This window comes from Lepisosteus platostomus, chromosome 3 (genome assembly GCF_059453375.1).
Source record: "Lepisosteus platostomus isolate fLepPlt1 chromosome 3, fLepPlt1.hap1, whole genome shotgun sequence".
Lineage (NCBI taxonomy): Eukaryota > Metazoa > Chordata > Actinopteri > Semionotiformes > Lepisosteidae > Lepisosteus > Lepisosteus platostomus.
Window position 1 is genome coordinate 29,388,514 of NC_142613.1, and position 18,649 is coordinate 29,407,162.

At 37.5% G+C, this 18,649-nt stretch overlaps 1 protein-coding gene across 10 annotated transcripts in view; it reads right to left on the reverse strand.

The window, feature by feature from the left end:
- sash1a (SAM and SH3 domain containing 1a) overlaps positions 1 to 18,649 on the reverse strand; it is a 498,818-nt gene that overhangs the window by 3,624 nt on the left and 476,545 nt on the right. For all 10 annotated transcript variants that reach the window (XR_015935367.1, XM_088625126.1, XM_088625125.1 and 7 more), the window contains 4 exons: positions 13,004 to 13,154; positions 12,588 to 12,716; positions 5,187 to 6,184; positions 334 to 465 (listed from right to left, as the gene is read on the reverse strand). Coding sequence is in view for 9 of the 10 variants with exons in the window: in XM_088625126.1 (XP_088481252.1) it covers positions 334 to 465; positions 5,187 to 6,184; positions 12,588 to 12,716; positions 13,004 to 13,154 (1,410 nt within the window). In the remaining variant the exon portion in view is untranslated. The remainder of the gene's footprint in view (positions 1 to 333; positions 466 to 5,186; positions 6,185 to 12,587; positions 12,717 to 13,003; positions 13,155 to 18,649) is intronic.

The window sequence follows — 18,649 nt, forward strand, 5'->3', positions numbered from 1 at the left end:
ATTCTTTATTGAGTTTAAAGCTAAAAACAAAATGCACAATTTCTAATGTTTTATTCAGATTTAGAGGAAAGCTGGCACTTTGCTAAGATAAAGTAATGAAGGACTGAAGAGAATCAGATGAATACATCTGATCCAAAACACCCCCAGATTCAAAATGTCTGTACCCTCAAAAAATTTTGCTTGCAAGGGCACATCCTTCCATTTGTTTTTTGTCCCAACTGTTTTATGTATTTTATCGGAAAATCTTTTTTGTTTAAAAAACTCACAAGAACCATACGTTACTGGAAAAATTTCAATCAAATCTTCCCCTCTTTTAGGCCTCAGAACACTCACTGCCATGCGGTGTTGCTTGCGGAGCTCCTTTACTCTAACTTGGTCCATAGTAGAGGCCACATTATTCACAGATTGCTCCAAGTCTTCAGCATACCTCTCCACCAGGGACTGTGGGATTCCACAGCGGCCATGCTGCAACAACACTATTTTAGTCAGCATAGACCACAAAAATTAGCAGTAAATCAGTGTGTTAGAAGAAAGGAGTTGAACTACAAAAGAAATTTTCCTGCAGTTCATTCAACACAAAAAACAACTAATTTCTGGGTCATCACAAACTACTATACTGTATGTTGGCATACAGGCTTAATTGCTTCAGACTTCAGGTAATCAGAAAAAATTGGCTTCATGTTAAAAAAAATGCTCTTTTAGCTTTATCACTCTGCTGGCAAACATTTAATTTTAGATTAGTTCAGCTCCAGTCATAATTTGTAATTCTTATAATATTTTCCTATTTCAAATGATATATCAGGTAATTTCATTTTATACCAACAGTCATCTCTGCGACAGATGTTTTGTTGAGTTGAAAAAACCCAGACTGTCAATGTAACATAATGCAAGATTCAAACAAGAAAAATCATTATCTCACTATAACTGGAAATTGTGATGTTTGTCACCTGATGCATTAAGCAGTACTGCACATGTAACTCAAGTTAGGCGGAATATCTTGCAATTTAAATTTATAAACTTATCTGAAAATTATTACACTGTTTAAAGGCTTCTGAGGAATGTATCTTTCTCACTGGGAAATAAGATGCAAACAGTCTGATCTAATAGTACATAAAATAGCTAGTTTGGTGGCATGAAGATTCATGTACAGCTCCAAGTAGATATATTTCTACTAATTTACTAATTTGTACCTCCTTTATAATAATGTTATACTATATTTTATTAAATAATTTATGAACCTGACAATTCTGACATAATCCTGTTAAAAAAACAAGGAATTTCTAATGTATACATGAATGCCAAAGTGCAGAGATTAAACAGATTTGTGGGAGTCTTCTATATGTAATCCAGATATCAGTGCATTCTTCCACAAAGACAATAATCTTATCAATGAAAGAAGAGAATCTGAGTGCTTCCCAAGGAGTGTTCAGTGCAAGGGGCAATGAACAGGAGTGGAACCTGAGTGAGTTTATTTCTTGGCTATATTTTGAATTAAAATAAATGTAATTATATTTCTTATGAAGGTTTGTGGGAGACACATATTGTATATGTATAGACAAAGTGGGAGTATAGTATCCAGACATGTGGTATGTGGTTAAATGGGTAGCCAATGCCCTAGTTTCTTTCAAGAAGTGGCTGGATGATATCCTTGGATCAATTAATGACTACCCACCAATGGGTTAGATGACCTGCGTTCTTTTCTGTGGTATGTACAGTATGTGTGGTACTGTATGTGTGTGGTACACTTAATATTTGCTACTGACTAGTATTAACAAAAGGTTAACAGGTTGTTGTTGTATGTGGTGTTGGTACAGCAACCAGGTAGTGTGTTATAGGAAGGTTTAATCCTTTAAATAAGATGTTAAACCACGAATCTGAGGTCTTGGTCATTAACGAACTCAATAATTTGTTAGTAACAGAGGGGTGTTAACTTTGATATGTTAGCTAAATTCTATCCTGCACCTATACAAACAGGGCTACTTAAAGATCTTCTTTAATCCAACTGGTAAAGCAATTTCTCACTTCTGCACTTCATCCTCACTGTACATGCCCCTCACCAAACTGATAAATCTAAGCACCTGTACTTGTAAGTCCCTTTATAGGATATACAGTATATATTCAGGTGTGTAGCTGCAACAGCGTATGTAGACTGCAAAGGAAAAAGTAATAGGTTTATTCCAGGCTGAAAAAAAGAAGAAAGAAAACACAACGTTTTGACCGTGGAGCCTTCTTCAGGTGTGAGAAAGACAAGGCAGTAAGCAAAGGTAATGTAGTGGGAGAACAAAGGCTGGGAGAGAGGAGGAGTGAGAGGCGGGAGCAGGGCACAAAAAGAGAGGCCAATCAAGAGGTGTGAAGTCAGAATAGGTGTAGAGAGGTGTGAAATGAAGCTTCCAATGAATGGAGAAAATTTAGAAGAAAGAATTTTGAATTTTAGAATTTTAAGAATTTTAAGAATTTAGAAGAAGATTTAGAATTTCTTATAAATTGTCTCCATTCATTGGAAGTTTCATTTCACAACCTCAATGTTTTTTTCAGCATGGAATAAACCTATTTCTTGTTCCTATACAGTATATATTATAGGATAATAACTTCTTAACTGGTAAACAAAGTTTTTTTTTATAGTTAATGTGGGAGACAACGGAAGAAAGAAGCAGGTGATGACCGCATTTCATATCAGATATAAAATGTTTTTGGATTTGAACAACAAGATGTTATATACATAATAATATACATTGTGAACTGAACATACCGAGAACGTATATGGTATGTTGTTATACCAGTTGGATTAAGCAGTTTTGTCACAAAATACACATAATGAATGTTTTAGCTTGTGCAAGACTCAATGTTTTAATTACGATAATAACATTTAAACCATATTGTAACTGCCATTAACAACCAAGAGTAAAGAAATATAAAATAATCAATTTTGTTGTAAAAAACAAATTTAATACTGTCATGTTTGACAAAGCAGCAACACCTGACACTAAAGGTTTTTTATGCTTATTACTTGTCACACTCAACACTAGCACTCTGTATAGCGAAATTACTCTTGTGCATGTGAATGAGCAGCAATATATATTCTAAGTCCCAATCATATTAGATATGCAACATCCAACATGAGAACAGTTTCAATATTTACATTTGCAGGAAGGTTAAAATGAAGCTTTATACGTGATAGCTCTGCTTTTCTCATTTCAACATGGGATGCAACAGCAAGCAATGCCCTGGGAGAAGACAATTATACTGCCGCCATACAGAAAAACCACACGGTCAGACAAGGCGGCAACTCCCACCAGTGAAAGTCCATAAATATTTATTTTACTGCTCATTAAAACAATAACACAATCTGTGGCCTGTATTAAAATACTGGTTTACTTCTATTTTAAATCTAACAACGTATGTGTGGTAAACCTGGCATGTTGCTGCACTGTTTTAAAAAAACCCTCAAAGAAAAGACACTAATCAAAGACATAATTCCTATTTCTTCCCTCAATTAGCTCAATCTTACTGTCTTTTAAACATAATGCATTATGATGTGTTGCAATCGTACACCTGACAGACTCATTTCCTTTCTGTACTGAAATAATGTAAATCCAAACATAGGCCATTAATACTGACAAAAATAAATGAGACATATCATACGGCATGCCTAATTCAATTGCACTAAAACTTCATCAATGAAGGAGTCGGAGTAGCCAAACTATTTATTTTTAGCAGAAATGATGAGCTTATTGTTTAATGTATTGTAGATTCAACCATGTTTTCAGGTGTATAAAGAAATTATAATTCAGTACTGCAGTATATTCAATTATTTTAAAAGGAGTATTTTTACTCCAGTATAAAAAATGAATCATAATATACAGTACATGACCTACACAACAACAGCTTAGGTTCCATGCAAGTCTCTACACAACACGTGCTTTTACAGTATGAGTATACTGCAAATAAACTAGAGGAACTAGAGTGAAACCAAATTTGGCGCCAGACAAACATTTTTTAAGAAGAGCAATTAGCAATTCTATTTAAAAAATGTGCCTCGGAAAGACACTACTGGTCGATAAAAACAGCTTCTTCCCTATTGCCTTCACCCTGCTTAACCCATTAAAACAGGATGTAGTGTGTATATAACTGTGGACCTGTGAATGTTCTTTGTGTGAAGTGTACTTGTATTATAGAATTATTTCAATGCTTTTGCACCAAGACACCAGATCAAATCCCTTGTACCTGTAACATACTAGGCAAATAAAGTGCACATATAATGTGCTGGAAAAGTATCACTGATTCTTGTTTGATACAAATAAAATGCAACTTTGTTTGATTCACAAAATCTGCCAAATCTTGATTCATTTGGTATAGTGCTTTCTAAAACAGAGGCAGGTTGTGGTGTGAGAACAAAATGAATGACAGGTGTGCAGCCATTTTGGTAATCATGAGAATGATACTAAGCATGCTTAACATATTTTGTTCAAACAGTTTTTCAACTGTATGAGTTAGTGATATGGACCACATATCAACAGAGAGGAACAAATGCTGATCAGGTGACCCACATTTTCATTAACAATTGTGCAACTTTTCTGATGCAAATGGTAAAAATTGTAATGGTAAAAAAGTAGTAACTACTAACCATGAAATAGGCTAGATTTTCATGGCCTCCTGTCTTTTGTGATATTATGTTCTTATGTTATAAGAATGCCAAGTTTCACTTCAGTCAATTCAGCAGCTAATAACAATGAGCTAAGAATGCAAAATATTTTACCTAATTAGATTAATAATGAAAAGAAAATGTGTTTTTTATACACAAATGGTGCTCTATGTTTGATACAGTACTCACATTTTTTCACAAAATTATATTCACAAAAAGTCTATTATGAATTTGCCAGGCAGTCTAGTCTAAGAACATGAGCAGTTTTAAAAAAGATAAAAAAATACTTAGAATTCTTATAGAAGTCCATCAAGTAAACAAAACTGGGCACATTATTTATATCCGTTTCTTGTTGAATATAAATATAAATATTAACTACAGATTGTTACTCAATTCAGTGTATCAAGACATCATACTATCATAACATCAAAAGGGATTTCATCAGTAGAAACTGAGTTTATATTTCAAGCATATTGGTCTTTTACAATAAGATTAGTGTGTGGTTTAACATGAGACGTTTAGGCTCAAGTCTTACTGAAGTTACCTTGTCTGAATAGGGCTCCTCGGTGAGATCAATTTCCTCTGACTCCAGTCTCTTCTCTATAAGTTTTTCCAGGTCAGCACCCTTTGTATATGAGATCTTCCTTCCTGCAGCCAGTTTGACTCCATGTATATGAGGACAGGCTGTCTCTGGGAGGTCAGACAGCCAGGGTGGAGGCACAGCAGGAGGGGTCCCTGGCTCCTCTTGAGAGGTACAGGGAGGTGCACAATCAGCAGGATTGGAAGGATTGTTCTTCTTTACTTGCAGGGAAGATGCAACTGGGTTTGGAACAATTAAAGATGGGTGATAAAGTCCATTTGCTAAGCGCTCCCTGCATTTTTTGATAGGGACTGGAGGAGGTTGGGATGACTTTTTGGAAGGTGTCTGTGTATTGCCCTCCTGTGAGCCTGACTCTGTAGTGCTTCTGGTGCCCCCTTGATCAGGATGTGGATCTTTACATGATGATTTGACTGACAGCTGTGAAGATAGTGAATGTTCCACATGGCTTATAAAGGAAATAGAGGCACACTCTCTGGGCTGACTCTGTGGCAATAAAGGTTGTGGTTCTGCTCCTCTTCCTCCCCTGTCATCTATGTTGTTCAATTGCCTGTTGTAGCCCAGATCATTAAAACAGTTTTTGCAAACATTAGCTTGTTTGGCAATTGTAAACTCCAAACTATGGATATCCTTTCTGTCAAATCCCTGTTCTTCATTGAGATCTCCCAGTGAACGAGATCGTTTCCAAAACTCCTGGACCAAGGAACAGCCATCCAGGTCCTCACAGCTGTGGCTGGTGGGCACTTGAAAGTTTCGGTGACTCTTTTTAAGGCTGAGGATGGAAGCCTTCATGGAAGGCTTGGGAAAGGGGCACTTGTGCTCTCTCTTGGCCTGCTGCATTACTTCAGTAGATCTAGTCATTGGGAGTGCAGGGTTGTCTACTCCCTGGAGCATGTTGGACTTGGCACCTGGTCTGGTGGGCTGTTGAACCTTTCGGGTCTTACCTAAAATAACAATTCATATACCTTAAGGCACAAGAGACAAATATAAAAAAAAAACTTTTTCTTTGCATAGGATTTGACAGAAGAGAATACTTAAATTCGAGTGTTGTTTAAAATGAGGATTGTTATTGCCTATCAATGCTTGCCAAAATGAGAGAGAAGTCTCATCTTAGTGTCCAAGTAAAGTTTTTACTTGGACTGTTTTTACTGTAACTTTCTACTAGGAAACAATAATCACCATGTTATCCATGCTGACAAACATAAAAAATAAAAGGGTATTAAAGAGGACACTAAAACACTTTTCCCCCATCAAGGAATAAAATAGAAATGTTAATACATCACTTTTAAATCAGAGTGTTGTGTTTTACTTGACCAGCAATTATCCAGTACCCTGCAGTAGAAAGAGTTGCTGGATTAAAAAAAAAAGAATAATAACATTAAAGATTTTTAATGGCTTATTTTGTATATTCTTTAGAACACTGATGGTTGTTTATATTTTTAGTTTTAAATGTTTTAAATAAACTACTTAAAACACATTATTTACTAACACATTTAAACATTTAAAGTACAGTACTGCAGAAACTGAGCTGTAAACTGTACATTACCTTGTACAACACATTACATTTAGTAAAGTACCTGCTTAATGACAAATGAAAACCTTGTTTAAAAAAACTGCATGATATATTTACACAGCGTCAGCCCCAGAAAAAGTTGGAAGCCAGATTATCTGTGTCTGAAATATCAATGATATACTGTATATGTAGTCAGCAATTGGTGATCGGCTTCACTTACTATGATCCCGATCACAGGACGGGCGAGGATAGGAGAAACTGGAATGGAGGACTGCGAGTGATTTCCCTCAAATGTACCCACTAGCAAGTTATATTATATATGTTGTGAGATTCACAGGGCCCTCCAGGGTCCTCTGGACTCTGGAATGTCTAGTGCTGCTTGAGGAGTAATTGAATCTCTTAATGATGGTACTGAAAGTTTAAAGCCAAGGAGACCCTGCACAGCTGACGCCAACAAAACCATAGTGTTACTCAGGCAGTGATGCACTGCTGTTTGTGAAATTCACAGTCAGCTAATGATGCATCAAATGTACAACAAATGTTAATATACTACAAGTACTAGTACTGTATATACTACTAGAATATACTGCAGACAGTATATCGAGTCCAGATCAAATCAATACTGATCACATAAAAATCCAAATAGCTGTTTAGGTCTTGGCACTCAGTGATGTGATAAAAGTTGCCAAAAGGAAATCAAATTGTGCAAAATAAAGTTTGATACAGATGTAGCCATTCAAAACAAGCAGGGTATGCTGCAGTACAACGCGGTGGGCGTGTCGCATAAAAACGCATCATAATGTGACATTACGCATCATACTGCATTTTACTGCATGCAAATTAGATTATGTTAACAGTATCCGGAATCACCTTGTTAAACCGCCAGGTGGAGCTAATAAAGCTTAACCTCTCATGTACAGCATTTGAGCTGTCACCAGAAAACACCTGATTTTGAATCCCGATCACTGCTGAGGGACAATCTTTATTCAATTAAGAATTTAAGTTGTATACTCTTTAGACTTTTAAATTTAAACTGTGTATTACAGCATGTTAATCATTAAGCATTAAAAAGTTGGTATATTTTATGGAAGCAAGATTGCTCAGTTGGACAAAAGTACACAACCTACCACCTTTATCATAAATATTTTAATTATGCAGAAATATTTTATGCATCAAAGTCTTTATGGAGATATTACTAATAGTATTAATAATGAATTACCTTGGACAAGCTGTAAACTCAAAGTATTACTCTGGTAAACTGAATCTCCGATTCACCATGCCTTTCACATGCTCATAAACAATATTAATTTAGGAACATAAACATATTATGTAAACTGTATATGGCTGGTATTGGTAGTTTAAAGTTAAAATACAGTTTAAACCTTTTCTGCGAATACGCTCGTTATCGGAGTAAACAAAAGCATACTTTTAGAATTTGATTAATAGGAAATATAATATGGAATCACGTATCTAAAGAAATTAATAACGATATAATTATATTCATGTACTGTAGCACAAACAGTAGTATAAGACTTTCTATTGATATGTGTACGGCTGTTTCACTGCTTGCTATGTCACTGCGTCTCTGGTGTGATGGCTTAAGTGACTGATTTATAAGGCTGAGGTCAGGTGTTCAAATCCAGCTATCGCCATGAGTTTTCTTTTAACAAATAAACATTTCTTTGAAAAACTAAAATAGTAAATATAATGGACACTATATTGACATTTTTTATATGTCGAAATATCAAAACATGTTCGTACTACACAGCGGTACCGCAGGGTCTAAGGAGCAAACCCACGTGAGCCCGAAAGCCCTACATTAATGTAGCGCATTTGCCTGGCGCTGCAGTCGAAGAGCGCCCGGCTGGGGTACGCAGTGAGCGGCAGGGCGGGGATTAGGAAAGCCGCTGACCAGTGCAGCTGACCCACTGTGAAACGGGTGTACAGTCTGGGGAGATCGCCCGTTTTCGTGTAAATAGTTCCCTGGGAGGAGAGTTCTCCCTCTCCGTCCCCCTCTCTCTCGGCTGGCGCACGGAAGTGCTGGTTGGTTGGTTGTGCCGAAAATAAATAAAGCGTGGTTTTTCACTCCACAAAGACTGAGTTTCTGTGGCCGTCCTCGCCAAATTCGATACATCATTAATAATATCTTCGGTGTCGCATTAACATTGGAATGTTCCTTTTTTACAAGTTTAAAAGGAGGCGATACACAATTGTCCCCTCTTTAACTCTTTGGTTTACAAAGAAATTTCACCAGAGCCTCACAAAATTGTCCAATAATACTCTTCTTCTGTCTAATTTTTAGTTTAACATGATTTAAGCTACATTATATGAATATATATCGTCATGAATTTTCTTAGATGCACGATTCCATATTATATTTCCTATTAATCAAATTCTAAAAGTATGCTTTTGTTTACTCCGATAACGAGCGTATTCGCAGAAAAGGTTAAAACTATCACTTTTCATAGAAAGTATATAAACGTACAGTAATATTGTCAGAAGGAGCACGTAAACACGATTTTGAAATAACCACATGTAAGACTTTGATGCTTAAAATGTTTAGGGAGAAATGGAATACTGGCGTGTATTTTTTCTTTAAACTACCAATACTAGCCATACAGTATACAGTTTACATAATATGTTTATGTTCCTAAATTAATATTGTTTATGACCTTCAGATGTGTTATGCTCCTCTTCTTTTTATGCTCAGCTACTAATATTTCCCTTTAGTTGTAAAATTCCATATAAATATTAAATACTAAGCGGATTAAAATGTGCACAGTAAAGAGATTAAACGATTAAATCTTTTCACTACCAACCAATGCACCATGAGTGCCCCTGTCGGTCATTTTCGCCAGCCAATCGTGTATCGCGGTACGCTGTGGTGGTTTATGGGTAGTTGCGTGCAGTGTGGGTTTGTACCACGAAGTTTGAATGGCTGCATCTGTATACAGTATATGCTATGGTAGCTTTTTTCATACCCTCAACACCTTACAGATGTTTCCTTTTAGTGAAAGGCAGAGCTGGGAACACTCAGAGCTTGTCAGAACAGGTCAACAATTGAAAACATTATACTGTGGTGACACTTGAAAATAAATTCTTAATGATATCTTTGTAGATTATTGCTTTGCATATTAAATACTGGAATTACATTGTGCTTGAATAATTATAAACTTGAGGAAAGTGAATACTAACAAACGTTTCATTACAAGTTAATACCATTTGCTTTCTTAGCCACTGACATTTTGAGAACTATGTTTTGGGAGATCAAAAGCAGCATAAACAGTTTATATACTATTATTAAAGGTCTACTCAGTCATTATGCATCTAATACCCTTTGTTGGTCGTTAATTGTATGTTCGTTCTCTGCTTTCCCCCCAGCTTACAGAGTTAAGTTGAGACACCTGATTTTATTGCTATGGAATTGTTTTTATCATCTCTTTAACATCTCTGCCTATTTAGACATCTATATTAACATCACCACTGAAGCACTGTACTGACTGATTCCTAAAAGTCGAGTCCCATATCCAACAATTCCACTTCTTTTATAGCTACTGTCCCTCTTCCACATTCTAAGTAAATAATCCATCATTAGTCAAACCTGTAAATATAGACAAAAAAGTTTTAAATTTCTTTGTTCCTGCTGCCCTGTTACAATTCTGCATTTCATTACTTCCTGAAAAACTGATGCACTATTTTAGTTCACTGTAATGAATACAACAGGAAGTATTTTCCTAGGACTGTCAAGTCAGATGTTATTTTGTTTCTTTTTGTTTGTGCCAATATGAAACCTCTACCATGTAAGTCTAGAGATGCCCAAGTATTGTGACATGTTAAATCGAATTTCTGACCTCATTAAAGTCATTAAAGATCCCATGGACTATTTGAAAGAGTAGGGGAATGATAATCCTATTGTCCTGACTAAATTCCTTACAATATGGATTCCTTAAAATTCCCTCATTGCTGTGTAAAGTTTTCACGTCTCTGTCTGATCTGCTGTGTAGTGCAGTTTCTCGCTCATTCTGGCTGCCGTGCATCATGCACACAAGCATGGCACTTCAGAATCTTTTATCTAAAGTAATCTGAGATAATTTTGGATGGAAAGTAGCATATATATGCAACAAATTCTTATTAGAAATGTTTGCAGATGAAACACGTCTGTATAATTACATTGCTTTGCTCATCTGTGGCAAAAATGACCCCCCTTGTATGTTCACTTACTTTAAGGAGCTAAAAGAAGGTGTTTTATTATATTACAATTTCTGTTATACAAACATCTCAATCAACCTTCACTTCACAGAATACACCAATTCAGTTCAGTGATTATGGGACAAAGCAGGTTACTACAGTGGTGTACAATTATTGGAAACCATACTAGAATGAAGCAGATCCATCAATTATATAGAAAAAAGTAGAAACAATGGACAGGTGCTCAAGATTTACATAAGCTAGTTTCCTGCTTAGTCAATGCCAACAGATGATTTAGTTAACATTCAGACGGATATCTGGCAAAACATTGCAGGTGATGACAGGCACAGTAGAGGAGGAAAACAAAAAGCAACAGCAGAGAACAAAAGCAAGCAGACTTTTACATCACAGATTAGTTTATTCCAGAATCCAGTCTCTACCATGACAATTGAACATCTTAAGGACACAATCAGTACAGGACTTGGGAAGTCCAATAATATGGAGGTTTTGAGAGTTAAAAGGTCTAGATAAATATTTAAATTGTTGACACCTTTAAAGATAGTAAACAAACTTCACAATTGCCAAAAGCAAACATTATTTAAAATTATTTTGGAAAAGTATAGTATGTAACTATACATTTTACATTGCATTAACCGGCATTAAAACATTTTCCTATACAAGACAAATATATTCCTTTATCCTTAAAATGAGTACTATTGTTTAAAAATATCAGTATATAACAGTTTACTTTTTTAGGCACGAAGATATTCAGCAACATTATAGTCACTAAAAATGAAAACACACCGAAAACACAAAACAGAATCATAAAATGTCTCTGGAAAAGAAATGTACAGGAATTAACTATATTCTGTTGTTTTATCTTGGCAACTTATTAACATTCACAAAGTTATTAAGCAATAAAGATTCAAAAAGAAAAATGTGGACCCTTTCAAATCTGGAATTGCTAATACTAACACTGTGCAATTTCTGTCACTATAGGCTTCTAATGTAAATCTATTTTACACTTGCGGCCTAAAATTAACTTGTGCCTTTTATAGTCAAAGAAAGTCTACATCTCTAGGCCACCTAGCAAACATAATGACATGTTACACAATGAAGGTCTGTTTTTAGTTTCAACTTTATTCCACAAATAAACCATAAAGACCACTTTTGACTGCTCTGTGCAGCCTTTTTTAAGGATATGAAAGTGCATTTACTATGCAATTTCCAAAACATAAAAGCCTTGCAAACTGGGCCTTTATGTCAAGTCATCACCATTCAGCTCTCTGGAAAGCCACTCTTCCCTGTAGTACAAGCAAATAAAAAACAGTTTTCTCATTTACTCACTGGGCTAATGGAACTAATGGAACTTATAACACCGGCCTAACCTTTCAAAAACACTGCATATTTTTGACTGGACCATCCCAATACATTGCATTAATGATGACTGGAGGTGAACAAGTCTTCTACACCACTATGCAGACAAGAAGAAGGTGAAGCACATAGAGATGACAGAGAGATGAGCATCAAGCAAGTAGCAGCAAGTTCTCCTTGTTTTTTTAATGCTGAAGCATGGGAGAAGAAGGTGGCCCAGAGAGAAGAGGCATTGGTTGGAGACTGTTATAGATGCAGTAGGCTTTCATTACCATTCTCAAGGTTCTCACTGCTCTCATAGCACCCCGAGTCCCGGGGAGAGTCTCGCATCAGGCCCTGCCCATCAGATAGAAGCTTCTCCTGTGACCCAGAATGAGCGCTTTTCTCCATGTCGCTGTTGCCTGGGAACAGTTCAGATACAGACAGTATATTATAAGTTCAGTAAAACAAACCAGTGTTTTCCAACATATGTGGAATCTTGAATCACAACATCATTCTAAAAACTGCTAAATCAAACTAAAATCACTGAAGAGGTTAAAAGAGCTCTCCATTGGACTGAACTATAGCTGTGTAGATAGCCATGCTGGGCAAGGAATAGTGGATAACAAATAGGTAATATATCAGATTTCAAAATGTTTATCAATGGGAAAGTCTGGAGCCCTGACTGAGTCCTGTGGTGCAGACATACTGTCATATTCCTGCAGCAGCTCCACAGCGGTCAGCAGCATTGCTCTGTGCTGAGGGTCATGGATGTTCAGTTCATCCAGGTCTTCCTCTTCCAGTAGTTTAAAGGTATCTAGATCCTCATAACCATTGAACAGAAATGTAGGCATGTGCTCCTAGGCAAACAGAAAAAAGCAGAATGAAAACAGATTTAAAAGCCATAGCTAGCTAATTCTTGTATTGATATTAATATGTACTTATTTCTTACATGAATATGAAGGTCAATACCTCCTCATGAATTCTTCATTGTATATACTCCATTTTAACAAAAGTGAATTTGTATCATTAATAATAATGATAAAACATTCACTCAAACCAGTATGTATTTGGACTATGTGAGGAACTCTGAGCACCTGGAAGATTGGATAGAAATTACATAGCTAAATCTATGATAAATACAAATTTATTTTTTATTTTTATTTCCATGAAGGTGCTCTAAACAAAACCCAACTTATTTACTAAAACCAGTCGTGGTCCACTGCTGTGGACCAAATCTAAAATAGGCACTGTTCTCTGATAAGCTGGAAATATTTGTTCCTCTATGATCTGTATCATTTTTCAGTTTTCACCAGGCTTTGCAATTAACAGGTTAAGTTACATCATCACCAATGCCCCAGCAACTCTCACTAATTAGGTAAATGAGTACTTAGGCAACAAACATACAGTACAAGCATAAATGAAGTTTGAAGTTTCTTCTAATGTTTGGTGTACTTTCAACTCTCATAATCATGCTATAAAGGTCAACATCTGGTACAAGAGGGGTGAATTATGAGCAAATGACCAATGGTTAATCAATAAGGTATCATACCAGAGCCCATTTTCTTTTAAAAGTGAAACTTTGAAATAGATCAAAGTATACCATTTCTGTATCTCCATTTCTCAATGTTTCAGCACGTTTTATTAGTATTTACCAAGTAAACATAACACAAAGTGAAATAAAGAAGACAATCATATCATTTTACTGGGTTCCCACTACCTATGGCAAAAGAAAAAGAAACCTCTTTTACTAGGCATTACATAAAAATATGCAACACGGCAGGAGAGGAAAGTTTTAGAAAATGTAAAGGCTTTTAGAATATTCACAGGCATCCTGATATTTACTCAAAGTTACATTTTAAAAAGCTAGTTTTGGTTAGAGATCCAATATATTTTAAGAAATGTACACATCCCACACCTCTTGTACTTTAAACAGAATGTCGGCTGTGCACCACAAACCCGTAATTTAAATAATGAGCTTCCTGTTATTTCTAAAGAAAACTACAAAACAAATAATTATTTTGGTCAGGATGATAACTACACAGTATAAAAATAGATAACAGCTTCTTATTTTACTTAGTGCTCCATAAGCAATCTCACAAAGATCACTCCTTCACAAGCTCACCTGTATTTAGAGGTAAAAAGCATACAGCTTAGAACAAAACCAGGGCCAACTGCAATGAATAAAACAACATTAACTGCAAACATTTTTCTCTCTGCTGGTGCTCTTCCACTTCTCTAAACTCTTCAATTCAACATAAACATGATAATACTGTTCTGATTCCGAGAATCAAAAAGCAGAAGAACAATAATGTGAATGACTATCAATTCCTTAAACTTAACCACTGCGACTGAAATGCAGAACTATGATTAAATTATTGAATTGGAGCTACTACAATATTTTTAAAGAGATGCAATGCCATTGATGTGTTTCTTTCATGCTAAAATTGGGCACGCACGATCAAGTTCTGCGGAAGATAGTGGAGGTCCTGGAGACAAGCAGAGAGGAAGCAAAGGTCACCCTCTCCCACAAAAACGGTTAACCTACTTTGTCAAACAAGGGTGGGCAGCACAGGGCATCATGCGGAGGGAGAACAAAGCGATCTTTGCTTCTGGAAATTACTGGACCATGAGGGTAGACCTTAATCGGCAGCTCCGGTTTCCCACCAAAATCACTACAACCACGCTAAGGCCAGACATTGTGGTATGGTCTGCAACAGTCAGAACGGTCATAATGATGAAGCTGACTATACCATGGGAGGAAGGCTTGGAGGCTTGGAGTGCAGGGAAGGAGGATGGAGGGCAATCATCTATGAAAGGGCTGTTAGCAGCATTTTATATTCCTTATAAAATGTGGGGCCGAGAAGAGCTGGGTGATTTATAATAATGGGGAAAAAAGAAAATTCACCCTAACTGAGATAGAGTTATAGAGTTTATTATATGTGGCATAGTGCAGAGAAGGAGGATGGAGGGCAGTCAAGGCTTCGTTGGAACATCCACTCAGCGGCTACTGAGGGACACTGGAGTGACGGGAGCAAAGCTGAGGAAGACACTGAAGGAGCTTGCTGAGGAGGCAGAAAAGGGAAGCTTCTGGCTGTGGCTAAGAAGGTAAGATAAAAGCTGGGGAACACACAGTTCGTGAGGCCAGCTGGTGGATCTAGTAGTCAAAGGGAGACTTTTGTTGTGGTCACGGTGAAGGGATAACAACTGGGAGAGATAGATACTGAGGCCAGCTGCAGGGGGTGGCAGGGAGACGTCCCTGCCACTGCCCCACCACCAGGAGATTTTCCAGGATTAAAGGGATGAAGCATCAATGAGGGGTGGTTCTCGGCATATGACCCTGCAGCTGGCCCAAAGGCACTGGCGGAGGTGGGACAGGCAAAAATGCCCAGCGGGTAATACACCTACCTGTATACCTAACTTTCTAACTGATGTATAAACAACTAAAAAACAACTTGATAAAAGCACTGTCAGATTTCCTTTTCACCTATAATTCCAGTTTGCGGGGCAGAGATGTGCAAAGCCACTGAAGCACTAAGTAGCTTTTTTGGTTAACATTTGCCACCTTAAATTAGATACATTTACAAAATATGCAGGCATGCTCCTCAACATGAATATTTTGAAGATTACCAGAGGTCCTCTGGTGACACCACTTCAGTAGCTGTTTCCAGAATGCATGTTTTACATTAGTCATTAGACAGCATACTTAGAAAACAGAAACAAAAATGGGGGCCTGTACATCAGTTGCCATGGGCACACAGCTATCCTAATATTTTTGTCGGCTGGATAAAAGAATGCTACTTCACCTCCTGTACCTGCTTTGTCCCTGACCTTTACAGGCAGTACAATGACGACTGTGTCAGTGCCGCCACATGCTCTAACAACCAGCAAGAGCATCATTTCACCAACTTCCACCCATCCCTCAAGTATACAGTTAACATATCTTATACAACTTTTCCATTTCTGTATGGAAACCTATTTACCATCCACTACTCTCTATGTCTATCTATTACAAACACACAGATTCACATAGCTAACTCTGGTACAGTTCCTTCCATCCCACACATACTAAAAACTCTCTCCCCTTTTCAGTTTCTCAGGCTCCTATGACCTTGCAGTGATGCCACGGATTTCCATAACCAAGCCCCCAAAATTCACTTTTTTCAGTAACAGATGATACCCCACCCATGCTATTGACAGGGATCTCTCCTGAGCCAAAAATAGCCCTCGGATCATCAATACAATTAGGTACACCTGTAAATATACAGTGCCTTGCGAAAGTATTCGGCCCCCTTGAACTTTTCAACCTTTTGCCACATTTCAGGCTTCAAACATAAAGATATAATTTTTTTATTTTATGTGAAGAATCACCAACAAGTGGGACACAATTGTGAAGTGGAACGAAATCTATTGGATTTTTGAAACTTTTTTAACTAATAAAAAAATGAAAAGTGGGGCGTGCAAAATTATTCGGCCCCCTTGCGTTAATACTTTGTAGAGCCACCTTTTGCTGCGATTACAGCTGCAAGTCGCTTGGGGTATGTCTCTATCAGTTTTGCACATCGAGAGACTGAAATTCTTGCCCATTCTTCCTTGCAAAACAGCTCGAGCTCAGTGAGGTTGGATGGAGAGCGTTTGTGAACAGCAGTTTTCAGCTCTTTCCAAAGATTCTCGATTGGATTCAGGTCTGGACTTTGACTTGGCCATTCAAACACCTGGATACGTTTATCTGTGAACCATTCCTTTGTAGATTTTGCTGTATGTTTGGGATCATTGTCTTGTTGGAAGATAAATCTCCGTCCCAGTTTCAGGTCTTTTGCAGACTCCAACAGGTTTTCATCCAGAATGGTCCTGTATTTGGCTGCCTCCATCTTCCCCTCAATTTTAACCATCTTCCCTGTCCCTGCTGAAGAAAAGCAGGCCCAAACCATGATGCTGCCACCACCATGTTTGACAGTGGGGATGGTGTGTTGAGGGTGATGAGCTGTGTTGCTTTTACGCCAAACATATCGTTTTGCATTGTGGCCAAAAAGTTCGATTTTGGTTTCATCTGACCAGAGCACCTTCTTCCACATGTTTGGGGTGTCTCCCAGGTGGCTTGTGGCAAACTTTAGACGAGACTTTTTATGGATATCTTTGAGAAATGGCTTTCTTCTTGCCACTCTTCCATAAAGGCCAGATTTGTGCAGTGTAAGACTGATTGTTGTCCTATGGACAGACTCTCCCACCTCAGCTGTAGTTCTCTGCAGTTCATCCAGAGTGATCATGGGCCTCTTGGCTGCATCTCTGATCAGTCTTCTCCTTGTCTGAGCTGAAAGTTTAGAGGGACGGCCAGGTCTTGGTAGATTTGCAGTGGTCTGATACTCCTTCCATTTCAAGATGATCGCTTGCACAGTGCTCCTTGGGATGTTTGAAGCTTGGGAAATCTTTTTGTATCCAAATCCGGCTTTAAACTTCTCCACAACAGTATTACGGACCTGCCTGGTGTGTTCCTTGGTCTTCATGATGCTCTCTGCGCTTTCAACAGAACCTTGAGACTATCACAGAGCAGGTGCATTTATACAGAGACTTGATTACACACAGGTGGATTCTATTTATCACCATCAGTCATTTAGGACAACATTGGATCATTCAGAGATCCTCGCTGAACTTCTGGAGTGAGTTTGCTGCACTGAAAGTAAAGGGGCCGAATAATTTTGCACGCCCCACTTTTCATTTTTTTATTAGTTAAAAAAGTTTCAAAAATCCAATAGATTTCGTTCCACTTCACAATTGTGTCCCACTTGTTGGTGATTCTTCACATAAAATAAAAAATTTATATCTTTATGTTTGAAGCCTGAAATGTGGCAAAAGGTTGAAAAGTTCAAGGGGGCCGAATACTTTCGCAAGGCACTGTATATTGAACACCATGTAAATTCAAGGCCCCTCTGGACAACTCTGGGTCACCCAAATGGCATCATGTATTTCCATCATCCTTATTTACTTATTTAATCCTGAAACTACAATCACCCTTCCCCCTTCCCTTAAGGACAGACTCATCTGCTTCTTATCCTTTCAATTCATTTGCAGTTTTTGAGTTCACACCTCTCTTCTAGTTCTCCCAGAGTGTTGATACTCCTTCTCCCCCGCTTCTTGCCTCCTCTCAACTATCCTGTCTTTTGTAATTTTATAAGCTTCACTACCTGCCGGTTTCCTTCTTTCCCTCACACCTGAATAAGGCTTCACAGCCGAAATGTTGTCTCTCTTTTATTTTCCTTTCGTCATGCAATAAACCTTTACCTTTTAAAATATGCATGTTGTCTAGAGCCTCTCTTCTTCACAATGCAGTAGAGTCAGTGGAAAGATTTCATTCCCA